A 20,023-nucleotide genomic window follows, 5' to 3' on the forward strand; every position below is an offset into this window, starting at 1 on the left:
AGAAGCTGCTGTTCAAGTCTGGCGCTGATGGGAGACTTGACAGGGAAACTCAACTCTGTCGTCGTGCACCTCGCCTTCTAGGTTTCTAAGAAAAGCTCGCGAAATTGGGTATATTGGGCGATGCATTCCTTCTCTCCATTGTGTCGAATATTTCCTTCCATCCTGTTTTCCGTGGCATCCTTTGTTCCGCTTTCCCACTAATAAAAGATTCCCGGAGCATCCGTGGCCGGACCACTCATCTGTAACTAAGCTTATTGTCGAAAACCACTCTGCCCTTGCAGCGCAAATAAATGCATAAATTGCTCGTGTGATAACAAAAGACGACGACAACTTGTCTGGAGCGGTGGAGAAGTGGCAATGGTCCCCGTTTCGCAGCAGCAAAGGAGAATGGTGAACCAGTCGGCCAGCAACTCCATCATTCGGGATTGCCTCTCAGCCAATAACTCGACACCGTCTTGGTTTAGCGGCCAAAAGGCCCATCACTTTTCCTGTCCGTTATTCCCTTGCGGGACAGAAACTAGTTGTTCTTTGTGGGTTGTGCGACTTGTCATACGAGCGTGTCGCGTGCCAAGCATGGAGCCAAGAACGAATCCCCAGCAGACGCTGGTTTCTGGGCGTGCATTAGGAATTGCTTGGCCATGTGTGGCTTGAGCTAAGAGCGGTCGTTTTTCTTACTTCCCCGAGGGCCGCCAAGCCTGCATTGCATATTGCGCAATTCCCGGTTTCCATATCTTTCCGCGGCGGCAAGTTTTGCTTGGTGGTCATCTCACGGCGCACCGGGTATAACTGGCCATTTTCCTTTGCAATTTGACCAGTTTGCGCCCGGCGCCATGTTCGGGTCTGGACCTGCGTGCAGTGTGCCTGAAATCGGCACAAAGTTGCCGTTGCGGCTCGATCGACAGGAGCAGAGAGAAGCTGGCCGAGTCCGCGTAAGATGCTGTCGTCACGGACGGGCAGAAATGGGCCGTGGGCTTGCCGAGCGACGCCACAGAAAGATTAAGCCTTCGGCGCCGACACGGTCAAGAGTGGCTTGTCAGGGGCAGCAACTGGATAGTGTACTCAGTAGTTGCTTGTAGATAGATAAGGGGGGCAAGGGGGTGGAATTGAAGCGGGAATGAGGGAATGAGGGAGTCGTGTGTAAGTTATCTCGTGCATTGAGTAAACTCTTGGCAGGTTTGCGCCGTGACGCACATTGTGCCACTGGCCAAGGGTGAAGCAGGTGAACCATCTAGTTGCAAACAGGTTACAGGGGTTCTGCAGCGGTCTGTTGGTGAGGGTTTGGAAGACAAAGGAAGCCGCTGTATTCTCGTCGAGTCCACTGCGAGACGGCGCCAAGTCCTAGCGCTGTGTTTCGCTGCAGAGCCGCTTGGAATTGGAATCAGCCACAGTCCATTTATAATTTGGAGGATGCCTGCCGGACAAGACAGCAAAGTCCGAGTAGATGCTGCGTAACTAGACACAAGTGAGTAAAAAGTAACTGCAGTAGCAGGAATGCAAGTCCAGGGAATTGACTGCATCGGTTGCATTGGTGGCGCAACAGGCGGCACTCGACAACCAAGGGCGGCTTCACAGGGGAGACCTCGCTGTAATGATACCTAACGTTGCAGTGGCACAGACCTGCTTGTATGTACAGCGGTGTGCTCGCCTGTAATACAGCACTCTTCAGCTTTCTCCAGCGCTCCCGTCTGCATCGCCCCTCCCACGCAAGCCCGGAACCCACCTGAATCGCCCGGCCACCTACAGCGCCAAGCGGTTTGCCCACGTTCGTCTCCTGCTCTCTTGACAGGCGTTTCTGTGCCGAGAGCCAGAGCGCCCCTACTAGCTCGTCACTTGGCTTCGTTTTAGTCTTATTTGTTTCTATCTCTTCATTCTCATCATGCATTTCCGGCACTAAGAGCCGTTGGGGGGTGTGCGTGTTGAAAGCAAGCACACGCGCCCCAGCAATCTGTCCGTACTCCCCCGTAATGCAGTTACCGTACCTCTGTGGCCGTGGACGATCGAGCAGGTCCCTTTTAACCACCCGCTTCTCCGCGTCTCTTTTTTGTTTCTTATCTGTACCCGTCTACTCCTGTCACTCTTCTTTACCTCGTGTCTTTCTTTTTCCAACGGCATTCTTTTGCCTCTTTGTTCATTGAGCCTGCAACACCTACAACATCTACAGCGCCGTCACAGCACTAGGCCAGCACAAGGTAGGCCACCTCTGGCCCCCACGACCCCTCGCCTCGACTAACACACCAACAGCCGCCCGTCGTCATGTCCTCCTCACCCATCATCGACACCGTCAAGGCACTGAGCCTCAACAGCTCAACAAACGCCTCTGGTGCCTCCCAAAATCCAGAGTTCACCATTCGCAACATATGCTGCGTTGGTGCCGGCTATGTCGGTACGTCAACACCATGAGCATCGATCCGCTCGGAATCCCATCGAGCTCGTCCTGCAAACAAGCAGCACCGAATCTAAAACATCCTCACAGGCGGCCCTACCGCGGCGGTCCTCGCCTTCCAAAACCCTCACATCAAGGTCACCGTTGTCGATCGTGACCAGACCCGAATTCGCCGCTGGAACTCGAGACACCCTCCCATCTACGAGCCTGGTCTGCATGACATTGTCCGCATTGCCCGTGATGGCAGCCGCGAGACCTTCTTCTCCAACGAGGCCACCAACGATGCCGACACCTTCAACTCGGACTTTGGCGAGCTCCGCGTGGCTCCCCGCCAGAGCAACCTATTCTTCACGACAGACGTGGCTGGCAGCATTGCCGACGCCGATATTGTCCTCATCTCAGTCAACACGCCCACCAAAGAGCGAGGCATCGGTGCTGGTAGCGCCACTGACATGACAGCCTTTGAGGCAGTCACTGCTGTTGTCGCTCAAAACGCCCGCGAGGGCGCCATTATCGTCGAGAAGAGCACCGTGCCTTGCCGCACAGCCCAGCTCGTCGCCGAGACTGTACGTTCTGAATCTATGTGGCTTTCAATGCATGTCAAGGCCTATCCACACTAACACAGCTCTTACTAGATTGCCATGCACCGCCCTGGCGCTCACTTTGAGATTCTCTCCAACCCCGAATTCCTCGCTGCCGGTACCGCCGTCAACGATCTCCTCTATCCCGACCGTATTCTCATCGGTTCCGCTCCCACCCCGACCGGCAAGCTCGCCGCCGAGGCCCTCGTCAACGTCTACGCTGCCTGGGTTCCCCGCGAGCGCATCCTGACTACCAACGTCTGGTCATCTGAGCTCGCCAAGCTCGTCGCCAACTCCATGCTAGCCCAGCGCATTTCCAGTATCAACTCCATTTCTGCCCTCTGTGAGCAGACTGGCGCCGACGTCGACGAGGTCGCCCGCGCCGTCGGTGTCGACCCCCGTATCGGTAACAAGTTCCTTGTCGCTGGTATCGGTTTCGGTGGCAGCTGTTTCAAGAAGGATGTTCTCAACCTCGTCTACCTTGCCGACACCATGGGTCTGCCTGAGGTCGGCGAGTATTGGCGCCAGGTTGTCAAGATGAACGAGTACGCTCGCGACCGCTTCACCAACCGCGTCATCAAGTGCCTCAACAACACTCTGGTCGGCAAGAAGGTTTGCATTCTCGGCTACGCCTTCAAGAAGAACACCTCCGACACCCGTGAAGCTCCCGCCCTGGAGATGATCAGGACCTTGCTGGAAGAGCGTCCCCGCGAGATTGCAGTGTTCGACCCGTGCTGCAACCCGCTAGTCATCAAGAATGAGATTCGCTCTCTCCTCGGACCTCTGGCCGAGGGCAACAACATTTCCGTCTACGGCAACGCCTATGACGCCTGCGACGATGCCACTGCCGTCGTCATTGCCACCGAATTTGACGAGTTCCGCAACCAGCCCCTGCCTAAGCCTGCCGCTCCCTCGGCTGAGGCTGTGCCTAAGACGATTGGCGGCAAGCCCAACCCCAAAGCCGATCCCCGTCCCTTCCAGACCACCATTCCTTCGCAGAATGATCTCTTGGCCCTCCACAAGCATCTCGCTCAACGCGAAGACGGGCAGGGGCACGATCCTCTCAATCGCTTCAACACGGAGCCCTCGTGCGATGGCGCCTGCCCCGACTGCCAGCAAGAGCAGGAGAGCAAGGTGACTGGGCACGCCACTGGTATGGGCAGCACCGGAGAGTACAAGTCCAAGGAGCGTCTCAACTGGGAGCGGATTGCCGACTCGATGACAATTCCGCGCTGGGTCTTTGATGGTCGTGGTGTCATTGACTCGCGCGAGATGGTGAAGCTGGGCGTTCGCGTCGAGAGCGTTGGCCGTCAGCACCGCTTTTAATGAATAGTGAGATGGTGGCGACAGTTTTCCTTTGTCTTGTCCTCTTTTTTCTAGATGCATTAAGCGGTATAGACGTAATTTTGTTATTCCTGGGTCCTGTGGAATGACATTCATGTTGCATACGTAATGGGAGTTTGAACGGCACAATGGGTCTGCCAATTTCTGCGGATCAGATGAGTTTTCCCATGAATATACATCCAGCAGTTTTTATTCGAGATTGCACATGTCCTTTACTTGAGTTAATGGCATCGTACCACGAGCAAAGACATCATTTGGTTCTTTATGCAAAGTAGAATTACAACATTATATAATGCAACGACACCAAGTAGAATGACGGTCAAGCGTATCAGCTTCTTGATTCTCCAACCACAGCACTTGTCTCACTCATCCATGGCTGCCTCTTCCTCTCCCCCTGCTCTCCCCCATTAAACCTTGGCCAGCTCCTCGTTCCCCAGCGGCGTCTGGCCGACCTCGCGCCTCGGCGGGATCGACAGGCCCATGAGCACCCAGCCCGCGAGGACAAGGTACTCGGGCAGCAGCGCCATGAGCGCAAACGCGACGGCCGACCCCGTCAGCGGGTTCCACGTGCTGCGCGCGTCAGCCTGCTCGGCGACCTCGAGCAGGCCGTACGCGGTGCGCACCGCCAGGGGCGGCGCCGCGGCGAGCGTGGCCACCAGCACCCGCCGGCTGCTGGGCAGCAACCGGCCGCACGTGAGGAGAAAGGCCTGCATGGCGGTCAGGAGGACGAGCTCGAGGGCGAAGACGACGTAGCCGGCGAGGGTCAGGGCGCGGCTGGTGGACGCGGAGACGGAGGCGGTGCCGCCGCCGGCGGCCAGGAGCAGGATGGCGGCGAGAAAGGTGAGGCGCAGACCCTTGGCGAGCTTGTCGTAGGAGGGCTTGGAGGCGTGGTTATCTTGCATGCTGTTTTTTTTTTCCCGGTCAGCATTTCTTTCTGCCGCGAAAAAGAAGATTGTGTCGCCCTCTGCTTCTTTATTTTGGAAGTGTGCTGGGCTGGAACTTACACTAGTCGAGTCAGGCCCAGGTCGGCCACGATGAGCGGCACGACGCCGACGTTGAGGAGGATGAGGGCGGCGATCCAGAGACCCGTGTTGCCGGGCTTCTTTTCGGCGAGGATGGTGACGATGCCGCCAGCAAGACGGACTAGGTCTGCGTTAGTCTTTCTTTTTTTCTTTTCTTTTTTCCTTCGAGATAGTCTCTTTGGTTGTTGTTGTTGTTGAGTGGGTGGGTTTTGGTCTGGACATGGGCAACATACACAAAGCAAAGGTAATCAAAGGCCACCAGGCCATGCGTGGGCGGATCCGGGCGTTGCGCGAAAAAAGATAGATGACGATGGGCACCATGGGCGCGTAGAAGACGACCTGGGCGATGCCCACCGAAGTGTGCGCGTTGGGCATGGTGGGCAGCGTGTGGCGAAGCTTGAGTCTATGTTGCTGTCGTGTGTGTGTCTGTGTCTGTGTGTGTGTTGAAAGAATCGTTGCCTTCCAACGAGGGACGAGATGGTCGGACTATATATCCTGGAGAGAGCAGCACCTCGCTGCATTTCACCCAAAGCGGTTAAACGCGACGAGAAGTTCGGCTCCATCCGAGCTCACATCCTCTCTTCCATCAACGCCTTTCGGTCAACCAGTGGGCAGGGCGACCGCAAGGCTGCGCATCATTGTGTCTCGCGAATCGCTTCGCCCAGTTCCTTCGTGGCATAACGCCCGATCGGGACTAGCACACTCACCCCAGCTGAACGGGATTACCATGCCGGTGATCCACGCTGGCGCTGATGCGCTAACCAGCTTTGACTGTGCGTCGTCTTCCTCGCGAGCTTCGCCTCGTGGCTTCTGCAGATGGCAAGGAGGGTAATGCTGCTCGTTCCACGGGAAACGTATGAGCCCTATGTGCGCGTGTCATTCAGTCAGCCTCATGAGGCGGACAAGCAGAAACCAGGACACGCCAAGGAGGATAAAGGCAGGCAGGCAGGCATCTCGCTGGGCAAATACGCTAGCAATCTGGTTCCCACTTTGTCGTGGCATAACGCCCAAAAGGGAAATTGCTCAGGGCACGTCGGGCGATGACGCAGGCTCATGAGTTCTGTCAAAAAATCTGCCGGGCCGGGCTGACACCTAACCGGCGGCAAGGTGCCTTGCTCTTCCAGAAAGGAGGAAATTGGTTCGCGCTGCAAAGATCATCTCAACACTACTGTCCATGCACCACTGGAAGAGTACTAGCCCGTCTGATCATCGTCCACATGCTGGTAAAGGATTCATGCGAGCCATACGAATGGCAGCCACTTTATTCTGCAACGCAACTTTACATTGGCTTCCGGGCCTTGTTAGGGCAGGGGAGCAATTGCGCCTGCAGTGATTCTTGCTATATAGCTCCGCCGGGCTGATATGAGCAGCTACTATGCTGCATCGGTGACTATACCGCGAACCCATCGCCGGCCCGGCTCCGGCTCCGGCTGTGGCGGAGCTCGTCGGAGGCCCCACGCCGTGACAGACCAGTTTCCTCGTCCCCGCGGCGCCCAGCCCATCATCGTCATGATTCTTAGACCAAGTATCAGCGAAGGAAGGGTATATCGAAAACCTATCCTTTGTCAAGAGTTTCGTAGTGGTTGGCGTGATTCATGTCCTCCATGCTGTTTCTACCGCACCCGCCTGCTTCCACTTGTCCATCGCACAGAGACTCCTCTTTTTTCCGCGTCGCAGACGGCGTTTCAGATGGACAATCCCCGCCTCCCCCCCCGAGATCCTGCCAACGGCCAATTGAAGGGGACTTGAGAATCATCAATTTCGCCGATTAATCGAGTTGGTGCTGGGTGTTTTGGATTTCATGTCACATCTGCCGTTGGAGTAGCGCATCGATTGTCGCCACCCACTCTTCATGTCACTCGTACCCTCTTGGCTTCATCTCGTACGCAGATGGATCGGCTCTCGATGTATAATGCCTGCTTGGAAAAAGAAATATTCTAATCTTACCAAATTGCTTCAACAAGCGGCATACCTCACTTTTCACTCGAAATTTAACCAATAGTGGCGTCACGCATGAATCGGCCGCCGCTCATCATGTTATGCACAGTCCGCATGACATTGTAAGTTCTCTCTGCGTCCAGAAGCGCGCATGGAAAATCATCCAGAGAACTCGATGGCGTCTCTGTCTTAGTAATATATAAAGAGCAAAGACCGTCAAGACCAGCCCCTCGCTATCTTTGGTCGAAGGTCTGTGTGTTCGGCCCTGTTTGAGCCAGCCGTTTCACGTTGCTACCTGTCAGACCAGCGTTGCCTCTACCCTTGCTTTCCGGGCGCGCAAACCACCGCACCCTGCTTCTCGAACCTGTCCGCTCGCTCCCGCGTTGCAAAGCCGCACATCCCCTTTCTCCCCGGTTGTGCGCCATTGCGAATGGGCTGTCGAGATCTTCCTCACCTACACGCCCACTAAATCCACCCTCGCGTCGCCTCACTCTTTTCGTGCTCGACGGAATCCCATCTTCAAAACCCCAACACGCAGTACGAACAAGAAGAAGAAGAAGAGCACAATGAAACCGTCGGAGGCAGGAATACTCCTGCTTTCCAATTGCGCATTCATAGGCGGTGTTCTTGGGGAAGCGCTCCCGCCGGACAGCATCCCGCTCCAGTGCGCCACGATATGCGGTCCCATGGTCGAGCTCTCAGCGATATGCAGCAGCGGAAACGGCAAAGACAAATCTCTACTCAGCAATCGAAGGAATGCAATACACGAAAATCGAAAGGCCGCTGTGGAACGAAGAGCAAAAACGGCGACACGGCAGCCAGGTGATCGAGACAACTTGGCGGAAAGGGACTTTACAGTGATTGTGCCCGCGCCAACGTCTTTCCCATCGTCATTGCTTGTGCAGGAAGGAACCATTGATCCGCCCCGAGAATCTGCATTTACACACACAAGACCTACGCGAATATTTCCTACAGAGATACTTCCCACGCAGGTACAGCCGCCGCCGCCGCCGCCGCCGCCATCACATCCAGCTTCATCGACGCCGCCACCGCCACCACCACCCGCTGCCACTCCGTCTCCGAGTCAGCAGCAGTCTTCATCGAGCCAGCCGACACAGCCTAGCGACGACGATGACGACGACGGCCCGACGGAGTCTGCGAGGGAGACTGCCACATCGTCAAGCACCACCACCACCTCTCGCGCGCCGCAGAGCTCCATGGATGCCATGAACAACGGCGACAGCAGCGAGGGCGGGGGCGCCAGCACCAACAACGGCACAGCGCCCGACAAGGACCAGGGCAGATGGACCATGAGCAACGGCGAGAGGGACTGCGTGTGCGACAACAAGAGCTTCAACGTACCGAGCGTGGCTGCGCTCTGCTCGAGCTGCATCGCCGAGGCCGAGGATCTACAAAATGGTAAGTGGGAATGTAAAATGCGCCATTGCTGGTGTTCAAACTCGTGTCCCTTTTGTTCTGCCTCTTCTCAGGAACCGCCTCTCTTCTTCTTGCAGTTGACTTTTTTCTGCTTGCCGTTTCTGGCGAGAGTTTCCTCGGCTCCGCCCCAATCTTGTTTTTTGTCATGGAGTTCGTATGCGGATCTAAACTTGCAAAGGCTAACCAAGTTTTTTTCTCTTTTGCAGACATGGATGTTATCATGACCACCTGCAAGTTTTCTTCGGAGCAGTACAGCCCGGATAAGGACAAGGTTGTCAACAATATCCAGGTGCAGGCGACGCCGCCCAAGGCCGTCTGGGGCCAGAATGCCGGCGTCGCCAGCGGCGGAGCGGCGACGCTAAGGCCGATCCGGGGCTTCCAGGTCGGCGTCGGGACGGCTTTGAGTTTGCTTCAGCGGTGGATTCTGTAAAGAAGTAAAGTTGAGTTTGGATCTTTTATTTCCCTGGCACCTGGGACAGCGCGTGCAGCGAATGTTTCCACCTTGGCTTCTTGGCTTTTTCTGCAGCCGGACAGCCGGGGCAGACATCCAGGCTTCGGTAGCCAAGAGGTCCATCTCTCTTGACAAACGTCGGGGAGCCTGGATGGTTGTGGGTAGCCAAAGAATTCCGAGCTAAAGTTTCCTCGACAGGCGGAAATCATGGCGTTCAATATTTTCCCCATAACACAGGGTTGGCAAAACTAGAGCTGTATCCCGGTCTAGTGACGGGTTGGCACAAGAGACTTTCGCCTACCAGTGTCCTAAAAGCAGCATTCCAGCGTTGAAGAGTCTCAACACCGGCGCGACTCCGGACGGATGCACGAAAGGGGAACCCAGTTGCAAGACTTTTTTAGCGGACCAAGCGGGTGTTCACATTGCCACTGCACAGATGCATAACCGCAGGGAGCGGGCTTTCAAGGCAAAACACAGGAGCAGTGTATCACGGCGAGGCTGCAATTTGGCGCCGCCCTGGCGTTCTGAGTGCGGAATCTAGGGTAGCAGTTGTCTGTCGAAGCGACAAATCTCAGCAAGGTTTAGAGGCATTGAATTGCCAAGTTTCTTGTTTTTCTTTTCTTTGAACATGTACAATATATAATCATATCAGCGCAAATTGGTGTTTCGATTGCATTTGTCGACGTGTGCCAAGTTGTTATTGAACAGTCGCAGAACACCACGCTCTAGCAAATTGGTTTCAGCGACAGATGTAAATCTCAACACTGGGAACGACTGGATGACAGCAGTGAACCGATGCACCAAAACTAGATACCCTTCTTTACGACTGCAGCCATTTCCATGCCCATTTCATGAGCGTCGCTGCAGTTTATTCTCCTTCGGCGTGCGACAAGCCGCCTCGCCGATTATTTCACGTCGCCTCTTCCCGGCTTTTTCATAGCCTCGCGATCGGCACTAGGCGGCCGTAGTTAGATTAACTGTGGGTGGGTTCAAGAATCCAGTGGGTAAGCAATTATCGCCGTCTGCCCATGTCCAATCTTAATGAAGGGTTGAGACTGTCTGGTGCCTGAGCATTCAGGGAGAGCCCAGGACAAATCAACATTATTGAACTTACCCCCAGCATGGGATAATCACTTCCTCCGTGCCTACCAGAACATGCTGCGACAGAAAACCCCAACTGAGGCGTAGGGAGCGCCATACTTGCAACGACGGACTCCGCTAGATTGGTCCGCTCCGCCAGCACAGGCTAGGCTTCGGCGATAATGGTGATAGTCCCAGCGTACGTCCGTCACGTCAGGACGCAAGCCACGACGAGAGAAAAAAATATAATAGTTCGCATCAATTCTCATCAATTGGACAACCAGTAGCCTGTAAACCTCAATACGAGCTTCATCCGCCTCATTCACACTACTACAATGCATCTCATCCTCACCGGCGCCACCGGCCTCGTCGGGTCTTCCGTTCTGGAGGCCATGATCAAGGCCAAGGACGTGACCAAAATCTCCGTCCTCAGCCGCCGGCCCATTCCTCTGGCCGAGGACGCCAAGAGCCCCAAGGTCAACGTCATCATCCACCGCGACTTTGAGCAGTACGACGCCGGCCTCCTGCGCCAGCTCAGCGACGCCCAGGGCTGCGTTTGGGCGCTCGGCATCAGCCAGACCAAGGTCGACAGGGATGCGTACGTCAAAATCACCCAAGACTACGCCCTGGCCGCGGCCGCGTCCTTTACGACCCTCGGCCGGCCGCAGCAGCCCTTTCGCTTCGTCTACGTCTCGGGCGAGGGCGCCACGCACACGCCCGGCCGCTTCTCCGCCATCTTTGCCCGCGTAAAGGGCGAGACGGAGCAGCGGCTCGCGGACCTCGCCGGCGCGTCGCAGGGCGCGCTGCAGGCCGACTCGGTCCGTCCGGGCTTCGTGGACGCGGCACAGCACGAGGCCATCAGGCCGTACGTGCCGGACCCGGGCCTGCTCGCCCGCGCGGCCTCGACCGTCCTGGGCCCCGTGGTGAGGGCGGCCATGCCCGGCAGCCACTCGCCGACGCCGATGCTGGGCAGCTTCCTGACGCAAATGGCCCTGGGGACCAAGGACGACGCTGGTCTGCAGGCCAGCGGTGCCTTTCGCCTGGGACCCTCCTGGATCGTGCCCAATGTTGCGATTCGCAAGTCGATGGGCTTGAACGCCTGAGAGAAGTGCTAGAGTGAAATAAGCTACGAAAAAGAAAACATCCGCGAAGAATTTGAGATGAGCAACTCTTTTTCTTCCCCTTCTTTCGGCCGCATTCCAAAAAAAAAATACATGGCAGTATGCTCGTTCGCCGAACGTGCGCCTACCAGACGCGGAATCTCACGCGTTGTGGTGTTGAGACATTAGCCTACTGGTGGAACAAAACAGGAGAGCGCGAGCTATCAACCATAGCTGCTGTGTGCAGTGTCTCCGAATACTGGGGTTCTGGGACGAACCAAGGGTAATTAATGCTATTGTCAAAATGTAATACATAATAATCATAAATGTGAACACGCGTTTGACAGTGTCTTGAGACCCTAGCTGTGAAGTATGTCTTCGTACTGGTGACATGTCCAAGTTACACTTTTTCGCCCAAGCAAAACACTCAGTCCTTGCAAGTCACGCAAGTTGATATATGCAGCCAGATTCGACGAAACAATTACAAAGTGAACATGCGCAGCCTGTGCCTCCTGCATCTAATAAACAACGTGGACGTAGATGGGAACTGGGCGCCCTCCAAGCATACCGTGCAGAAAGCCGGCCTCGGTCCAGCTTGAGAATGGGCGATCAGGGTCCAGCGGCGAATGTGTGGGTGGAGAGCGGTAGATCAGCATCCCAACTGAGCACTTGGCGACTCACATTGGACCTGGCTTTTGAGACAAAAGCTCCGAAGAACTGGGACCTTGTCGCACTGGAAATCTAAGACATGCGCAATACACGGTCTACAACACGCGTGTTGGAGACCAAGTCCAAGGTCCTTCTACCATTTGGTACTCTACACTTCCGGCTCTGGCTGTCACGCGATACTGTCTTCTAGGCTTTTCTTCACCAAGTCCAAAGTTTGACTTTTGCGCAGTCTCTTTTCGTATAAGCGCCCGCATAGTTTCGGAAAAGCAAAGTCCTCAAGGAAATAACGCAGGCGAGAGTCAATAAACTTTTCAAGCGGGAATAACGAGGAGTTGTCCCTCATCAGCGGCTTTCGCCTGCCAAAACAAACTTGTCCTCCACGGGGAGACCCGTGCTGGGCTTGCGATGTTTTCAAGCAAGTGTCTCGTCCGAAAATGGCCATCGGCTTGGCGCGGTGAGTCTTTTTGCGGCATGTGGCCTCGAGAAACACCGGCCCTAGCTCCGCGCGCCTTTTGGGATGAAGAGGTCTCACCAGCCTTGTTTTCCGTCTCATAACAACAGAGCTCTTGAAGACATTGTAATTCTACTCCGTGCTCAAAATGTATCGTGAATCCAATGATGAAGTTGCCTCGCTCTCTTTCAATGGCCTCATTACCAATTTCTGCTTTCGAAATGATGCTCACGAAATTAACTTTGATGCTTCCTCTGCAGTAGACGTTTTCGGCACAGATCAGGGCCACTTCCACTCCGTAGGGCAATCGGCCCACACTCGTCAACCTGGCCGAAGCAAGCTCGTGGGTACAGTTTTAAGAGCAAAACTAATATCCTGATTAGGCAAATGGCCATGTATTTGTCGGCTTTTGTTCGGACCCCATCCGTCTAGTCTTTGGCCGGTGGATCAGTATTATCGTGACGGCCAACTGCACTACTGACCCCGTCCATTCCGTCGGTAGAAGCAGTGCATTCCACATTTACACCGGCATCCAGAGTAAATGGATTTTTTTTAGCGCATGCTTGGTGCTGATTCGCAGGCCGTTCGAGGCCTAATGCGCTGGTTCACGCCCGTAGCTTGGTTGATTACGGTGGGTAGCGATGTGGGAAGCTCATCACAACGGGTATGGCTTACACTTGGGCGGAGAGGTATTCCGAGGCTTATTCATATAACCTCTCGCTGTATACCTACCCCCATTCAACTGTGTTTTTCTCTAGTTTTCGGTCCCTCGTCTTTATACTGGGAAACGCGGAGGTCTAGGCTCGTAGGTCCATCACTCGTTAACGGCCCTTGAATCTTGCCTCAGTCTCTCTTTGCTTATATTAATTCACACACGTTTTGCTCCGTTGCCACGATGGGCAACAGCGGCAATCGCAATGTTCTGGCCAGTCTGGGACGAGTCGCTGTCCTCGGACTGCCGCTTCTGAGCACTGCTGAAGCCGGACATCATGACCAGATTGTCACCGTCACACAATACAAGTACTATGACTGGAGCTACTGCATCAACAAGTGCGGTCCGCAGACCATGGGACCTGCCCCGGTCCTGCCTACTAGCAGTCCTGGCGAGCCACCTGGGAAGCCTGGGCAGCCGGGTCAGGTTCAGCCTCCAGTGCCCACCATTACACTCCCAAAGTGTGTTGCGAAGCCAACGGCTGTCACTACTGTCAAGGAGGGCCCTGAAGGTTACGCTACCACTGTTATCAACTACCAGCCAGACTGCAACCCTCATATTACTCTCACTTCAACAGTTGTCGCAACTGAGACTGTCACCGTCAAGACCGTCCAGCCCACCTGCAAGTCATGCCGCACGACAGTCGTCGTCTTGGAGCCCTCTAAGGCTCCTACTGCTCCCGGCTCTAACAGCGGAGGAAACTATGGCGGTAGCAACGGCGGTTTATCTGGCGCCTCCAGCCATGGAGGCAATGAAGGGGGTAACAATGGCGACCCAGCCAGCGGCGAGCATGGCAACATGAACAATATTGGAAATAGCGCTGGAAACAACGCTGGAGACCACAATGGCAACGACAACAGCAACGACAATGGCAAAAACGGTGGCAATACTGGCTTCACAGAGGGCGGTAGCATAAACAACGGAGGAACCAACAGTGGCGGCAACGACAACGGTGGCAGCAACGACAACGGTGGTGGCAATGACAACAGTGGCGGCAACGACAACAGTGGCGGCAACGACAACAGTGGCGGCAACAACATTAACACCAATAGCGCCAGCAGCGGTAACAGCAATGCTGGCACTGGTAATCCTCCTAACCAGGCCAATCCTGATGCCGCCGCCGCCGCCGAAGATTCCTCGCCTGACCAGGATAATACCGCTATCGCTGGTGGTAGCCCTCCCAACCAGGGCGAGCCTGATGCCGCCGCCGCCGCTGAAGATTCCTCACCTGATCAGGATAATACCGCTATCGCTGGTGGTAGCCCTCCCAACCAGGGCGAGCCTGATGCCGCCGCCGCCGCTGAAGATTCCTCACCTGATCAGGATAATACCGCTGTCGCTGGTGGTAGCCCTCCCGACCAAGGTAGCCCTGATGCCGCCGCCGTTGATGGAAACCCCTCATCTGGCCAGGGCGACGCTGCCACCAGCAACGGTGTAAACGCTCCCAACCAAGGCAGCCCTGATACCGCCGCCGTTGATGGAAACCCCTCATCTGGCCAGGGCGACGCTGCCACCAGCAACGGTGTAAACGCTCCCAACCAAGGCAGCCCTGATACCGCCGCCGTTGATGGAAATCCCTCATCTGGCCAGGGCGATGCTGCCACCAGCAACGGCGTAAACGCTCCCAACCAAGGCAGCCCTGATACCGCCGCCGTTGATGGAAACCCCTCATCTGGCCAGGGAGATGCTGCCGGCGGCAACGGTGACAATCCTCCCAATCAGGGCAGTCCCGATGTCACCGCCGCTGGTGGAAGCCCCTCATCTGGACAGGGTGATGCTGCCGGCGGCAACGGTGATAGCCCTCCTAACGGCGGCAACGGTGGTAGCCCTGCCGACCAAGGCAGCCCTGATGCCGCCGCCGCTAGTGTAAGTCCCTCATCTGGACAGGGTGATGCTGCCGGCGGCAACGGTGATAGCCCTCCTAACGGCGGCAACGGTGGTAGCCCTGCCGACCAAGGCAGCCCTGATGCCGCCGCCGCTAGTGTAAGTCCCTCATCTGGACAGGGTGATGCTGCCGGCGGCAACGGTGATAGCCCTCCTAACGGCGGCAACGGTGGTAGCCCTGCCGATCAAGGCAGCCCTGATACCGCCGCCGCTGGTGTGAATCCCTCATCTGGCCAAGGTGATGCTGCCGGCGGCAACGGTGACAATCCTCCCAATCAGGGCAGTCCCGATGTCGCCGCCGCTGCTGGAAGCCCCTCATCTGGACAGGGTGATGGTTCCGGCGGTTCTCCCTCGTCGCCTTCGGCAAACCCCGCGCAGGGCGGTGGTGATGGCAGCGACGGCACATCATCCATGTCTCCGCCTCCGAGCAGCGGTAGCGGAGGAGACAACTCACCTGCGTTCGGAGAAGCTGCCCCAGCCGGCGCCGATGCCAGTCCCGGTAGTTCATCCACTCCAGCCGCCGCAGGCGATAGCGGCACCGGCTCTGGCCCATCTCCGTCCGCGAGCACGATCGTGGCCGTCGATGCCATTGCGCAAACGGCGCCGCCCAGTAGTCCGTCCACCGGCGGCAGCAGCGCGCCTACCAGCAGTCCGACCAGCAGCGCGTCCAGCTCCGCCGCTCCAACCGCGAGCAGTGGTGCTGGTGGCGGCTCTGGCGGCGGTGATTCTGGCGCTGGCGGCGGCTCTGGCGGTGGTGATTCTGGTGCTGGAGGCGGTTCCGGCGGTGGCGACTCTGGTGCTGGCGGTGGCTCTGGCGGTGGCGACTCTGGTGCTGGCGGTGGTGACTCTGGCGCTGGCGGTGGCTCTGGCGGTGGTGATTCTGGCGCTGGAGGCGGTTCCGGCGGTGGCGACTCTGGTGCTGGCGGCGGCTCTGGCGGTGGCGACTCTGGTGCTGGAGGCGGTTCCGGCGGTGGCGACTCTGGTGCTGGCGGTGGTGATTCGGGCGCTGGCGGCGGCTCTGGCGCTGGTGACTCTGGCGCTGGCGGTGGCTCTGGCGGTGGTGATTCTGGCGCTGGCGGCGGCTCTGGCGGTGGTGATTCGGGCGCTGGCGGTGGCTCTGGCGGCGGTGATTCTGGCGCTGGAGGCGGTTCCGGCGGTGGCGACTCTGGTGCTGGCGGTGGTGATTCGGGCGCTGGCGGCGGCTCTGGCGCTGGTGACTCTGGCGCTGGCGGTGGCTCTGGCGGTGGTGATTCTGGCGCTGGCGGTGGCTCTGGCGGCGGTGATTCTGGCGCTGGAGGCGGTTCCGGCGGTGGCGACTCTGGTGCTGGCGGTGGTGATTCGGGCGCCGGCGGCGGCTCTGGCGCTGGTGACTCTGGCGCTGGCGGTGGCTCTGGCGGTGGTGATTCTGGCGCTGGCGGCGGCTCTGGCGGTGGTGATTCGGGCGCCGGCGGTGGCTCTGGCGGCGGTGATTCTGGCGCTGGAGGCGGTTCCGGCGGTGGCGACTCTGGTGCTGGCGGCGGCTCTGGCGGTGGCGACTCTGGTGCTGGAGGCGGTTCCGGCGGTGGCGACTCTAGTGCTGGTGGTGGTGATTCTGGCGCTGGCGGCGGCTCTGGCGGTGGTGATTCCGGTGCTGGAGGCGGTTCCGGCGGTGGCGACTCTGGTGCTGGCGGCGGCTCTGGCGGTGGCGACTCTGGTGCTGGCGGCGGCTCTGGCGGTGGTGATTCCGGTGCTGGAGGCGGTTCCGGCGCTGGGGACTCTGGTGCTGGCGGTGGTGATTCGGGCTCAGGGTCCGGTGGTGGTGACTCTGGCTCTGGTGGCGGTTCCGGCGGCGGAGACTCTGGTTCTGGCTCGGGCGGCGGAGACTCTGGCTCAGGGTCCGGTGGTGCTGACTCTGGCTCTGGTGGCGGTTCCGGCGGCGGAAACTCCGGTTCTGGCTCCGGTGGTGGTGATTCTGGCTCGGGCTCCGGTGGTGGTGATTCTGGCTCGGGCTCGGGCGGTGGCGATTCTGGCTCGGGCTCGGGCGGTGGTGATTCTGGCTCGGGCTCGGGCGGTGGTGATTCTGGCTCAGGCTCCGGTGGTGGTGATTCTGGCTCAGGCTCCGGTGGTGGTGATTCTGGCTCCGGTAGCGGCAGCGGTTAGAAAGTGGGTGTTCATGTCTAATGGATCAGCAGCGTTCGGAGTATTGTTATATAAAAGGCTGACCGCGACGTCGAGCCGGTCTTCGCGCGGCAGTAGAGTAGCGTCGCGAGGGAATCAAGGCAAAGTTGCCTGGTGTATATGATATTTCTATTTCTATTAATTGTTATTGATGGTTTAATTCTTCTCTTTCTACATAGTCAATGAAGAAGCCCTTTGGGACGTCTTCTTCCCGGATCACTTGACCATACTAAACGCAAAACCATATGTAGCACTCGTCTTTGCGATAATCTGATAATTAGCCTAGCGAGTCCAGGCGTATGTTCGTGGTTAAATAATACATCGCGTCGTCATGGTCCAAAGGCCTCGCTCACCACCTCGCCTTCGTCAGGCGACACGGCCAGCTCGAGCAGTTCATGCGCGGCCTCGACAATCTCGCTGTCGATGCCTGCTTCCATGATGAGGTCCTCTTCCGCAAAGGTAAGGCGTCCGAGCGCCAAGAGCTGCCGTTGGCTGCCGCCGTGAAAGACGGATAGCTTGCGGCTCATGTCTGCCGCGTCGGCAGTGTGCAGATCTGTGACGAGGGCGTGGATAAGCAGCACGCATTGCGAGATGATGCGACTCAGCTCAATTGTGGCACTGGCGTCGCTGATTTTGCGGCTACTGTGGTAATAAGCGACATAGCCATGATCCTCCGCTGGTGTTGGGGGATCGGGAAGCAATGCCGATGATATGGGCTGGTCGTAGAGCTCGTCTATGGATGTGCTCAAGCAAGTCATGAGCCGTGGGAGGGCGTTGTCGTGGATAGCGAGCTGCAAGGCGCCGAATGGATAGCGAGCAAAAGCAATGAGGGTACGAAGGGCCGTCGCCCGTGTGGTCTTTTTCTGAACCTGGGTATGTGGCGATCGCGGACCCTCTATCAGTCTAGCAGAAACACGCTCAATAATGATACGAGCAACAAGCTGCGGGTCTTTATCTTCTGTGATGGGACCTATTGACTCTGGTAGCGATGAGGTAGACAACAGGTCCAGCATGTTGACAATGTCATGGAATCGCTGCTTGGGTGAAAGCAAAATGAGCACCATGTCCAGAGACATGAGCTTCCAGAAGGAAGGAAGGCCATGCTCCAATCCATGCTGTACGTCGTCGTGCGATGTCGCGCACGCAAGAGCGCACATGTGCAAAAGCGACATGGCTTCGACGGTATCAATGTGCTCTTCGTAGTATTTATATTCTTGCTGGTTTGGAAAGTTTCCGTCGGGTAAGCGCGACTGCAGGGCGTCGGCAACAAGACAGATTGTCGACTGCGCAATGGGCACAAGGCTCCGAGCAACAAAGGGAGCAACAGAGGTGACGTGGAGTTGAAAGGTGAATGATAGAAGCGGCATCAGGTATTTGATGGGCTCCCAGTATTGCTCCTCGAAGCAGCGACTCCACAGCAAGATAATGGTTTCCGCAAAATCGACTTGTAACTGCATGGAGCGATCCGGGTTGCCCATGAGCGGCAGTCGTTCGAATATTTTGGAGGCAAGAGACGCCGATGTGGTGTCGGAAGGAAATGTGAAGCGAGAGAGGATATCAAACGTAGGTGGTTGCTGATGAAAGCTTCCGTGGTCCAGAATGAGCTGTAAAAACTGTATCACATGGTTAGCGCTCAAGGAGTCGGGGGAATCACATGGAATAAACAAACTTCATATGGTGCAGCAGGAGGAAGAACCGCAACGTGGTGCTGGAAAGGTTGCGACAGTTCCAGCTTGTCCTCACCCATGACAATATCCGCGGTGTCAATCTCGAGAGCCGCCACTGGGCTGTCCATGACTGGCCGCTTTCGCTTGCCCTTGGTTGGCGTGCGCTCTCCCACATTGGCCGCAACGGAGCCGGCCGACCGTCCCTTTCCGCGTCCCTTGCTAGGGCTGATGGCGACATCCATCTCGTCAAACCCGTCCGCGATGCCCCAGCTTCTGCCGCCCGCCTTTTTCGGGGTCGTGGCCAGGTTGCCCGCCGGGCCGGCGGCGGCATCTTTCCGTCTGGCGCGGTCGCTGACCTCCTTCATGTCCTGCTGGAGAAACTGCAGCTCCGTGTTGGCCGACCGCTCGGCTGTGATCGCCGCCTCGACAGCGCGGCTGTGCTTCTCGAGCTGCTCGGCGTTGGCCCTTTTCAGGCTCGAGACCTGTACGTCAAACTCGCGCTGGGCCTTGACCGAGTTGGCGCGTATAATGGACGCCTCTCCCCGTGCTGCATTCAGGTCGTACTCTAGAGCGCGGATCCGGATCTGCAGCGCAGATAGCACGTCTCCAGGCTGCGTCTGCGTCAGCAGCGGCGCTTGACCGACGGCCGCACTGGCCTGGGACGGGTTGAATCGCTGAGAAGCGGCGGCGAGACTGGTTCGCAGGGGGGGTTGCGCCACGGACGCGTTTGGGCGGCCGTTTTGCGCGAGAGTCGGGTTCCATTGAGGATTCGGGACTGGTGGTATGGGTCGTCGAGGTGGGTTGGCGGGCAGCTGTGCAGGTGCCTTCGGGTAGCCAGGCCGTCGGCTGACGGGAACACCAGCATCGTTCACGACCTGGGCTGTATCCAAATCATCGTCTTCCTCCCAACCGTAGTCTGACTGTTGTGCTCGTGCGTCTATGGAGGACCTCGGTTGATCTTGGGTCAGCTGTGCCTGAGCCTGTGTGAACTGGATTGCCTGGTTTTCAATCTCGCGGAGATCGTTCTCCTGAAGATCATCGAGACCGTCGTCGGAAAATTCATCCAGATCCATTTTGGAGGAATGCAGGCCAGCGAGAGTTCCCCATCTAGGCCACCGCTCGCGAGAGAGATGTTGGGCGGCTGCAA

The 20,023-nt window shown here is 57.3% G+C and overlaps 6 protein-coding genes across 6 annotated transcripts; 4 read left to right on the forward strand and 2 right to left on the reverse strand.

Annotated features, from left to right (window-relative positions):
• Positions 1–1,588: 1,588 nt before the first annotated feature.
• On the forward strand, positions 1,589–4,290 carry LMH87_003401 (uncharacterized protein; the record flags this gene model as incomplete). Its single annotated transcript, XM_056192625.1, has 5 exons — positions 1,589–1,623; positions 2,162–2,189; positions 2,242–2,383; positions 2,474–2,949; positions 3,019–4,290. 5 exons carry the CDS (start codon positions 1,589–1,591, stop codon positions 4,288–4,290), a joined length of 1,953 nt encoding a protein of 650 aa, XP_056048190.1.
• Positions 4,291–4,715: 425 nt separating this feature from the next.
• LMH87_003402 (uncharacterized protein) lies at positions 4,716–5,705 on the reverse strand (the record flags this gene model as incomplete). The annotated part of the gene is made up of 3 exons (XM_056192640.1): positions 4,716–5,211; positions 5,313–5,451; positions 5,564–5,705. The coding sequence occupies 3 exons, from the start codon at positions 5,703–5,705 to the stop codon at positions 4,716–4,718; spliced, it is 777 nt and encodes a 258-aa protein (XP_056048191.1).
• Positions 5,706–8,485: 2,780 nt separating this feature from the next.
• Positions 8,486–9,135, forward strand: LMH87_003403 (uncharacterized protein; the record flags this gene model as incomplete). Its single annotated transcript, XM_056192651.1, has 2 exons — positions 8,486–8,687; positions 8,912–9,135. 2 exons carry the CDS (start codon positions 8,486–8,488, stop codon positions 9,133–9,135), a joined length of 426 nt encoding a protein of 141 aa, XP_056048192.1.
• Positions 9,136–10,571: 1,436 nt separating this feature from the next.
• Positions 10,572–11,339, forward strand: LMH87_003404 (uncharacterized protein; the record flags this gene model as incomplete). The annotated part of the gene is made up of 1 exon (XM_056192662.1): positions 10,572–11,339. The coding sequence occupies one exon, from the start codon at positions 10,572–10,574 to the stop codon at positions 11,337–11,339; it is 768 nt and encodes a 255-aa protein (XP_056048193.1).
• Positions 11,340–13,351: 2,012 nt separating this feature from the next.
• LMH87_003405 (uncharacterized protein) lies at positions 13,352–17,191 on the forward strand (the record flags this gene model as incomplete). Its single annotated transcript, XM_056192673.1, has 1 exon — positions 13,352–17,191. The coding sequence occupies one exon, from the start codon at positions 13,352–13,354 to the stop codon at positions 17,189–17,191; it is 3,840 nt and encodes a 1,279-aa protein (XP_056048194.1).
• A 347-nt stretch (positions 17,192–17,538) lies between these two features.
• On the reverse strand, positions 17,539–19,949 carry LMH87_003406 (uncharacterized protein; the record flags this gene model as incomplete). Its single annotated transcript, XM_056192684.1, has 2 exons — positions 17,539–18,822; positions 18,879–19,949. 2 exons carry the CDS (start codon positions 19,947–19,949, stop codon positions 17,539–17,541), a joined length of 2,355 nt encoding a protein of 784 aa, XP_056048195.1.
• Between the last annotated feature and the right edge of the window lie 74 nt (positions 19,950–20,023).

The sequence above is a fragment of the Akanthomyces muscarius genome, chromosome 2, assembly GCF_028009165.1.
Source record: "Akanthomyces muscarius strain Ve6 chromosome 2, whole genome shotgun sequence".
Taxonomy (NCBI): domain Eukaryota; kingdom Fungi; phylum Ascomycota; class Sordariomycetes; order Hypocreales; family Cordycipitaceae; genus Akanthomyces; species Akanthomyces muscarius.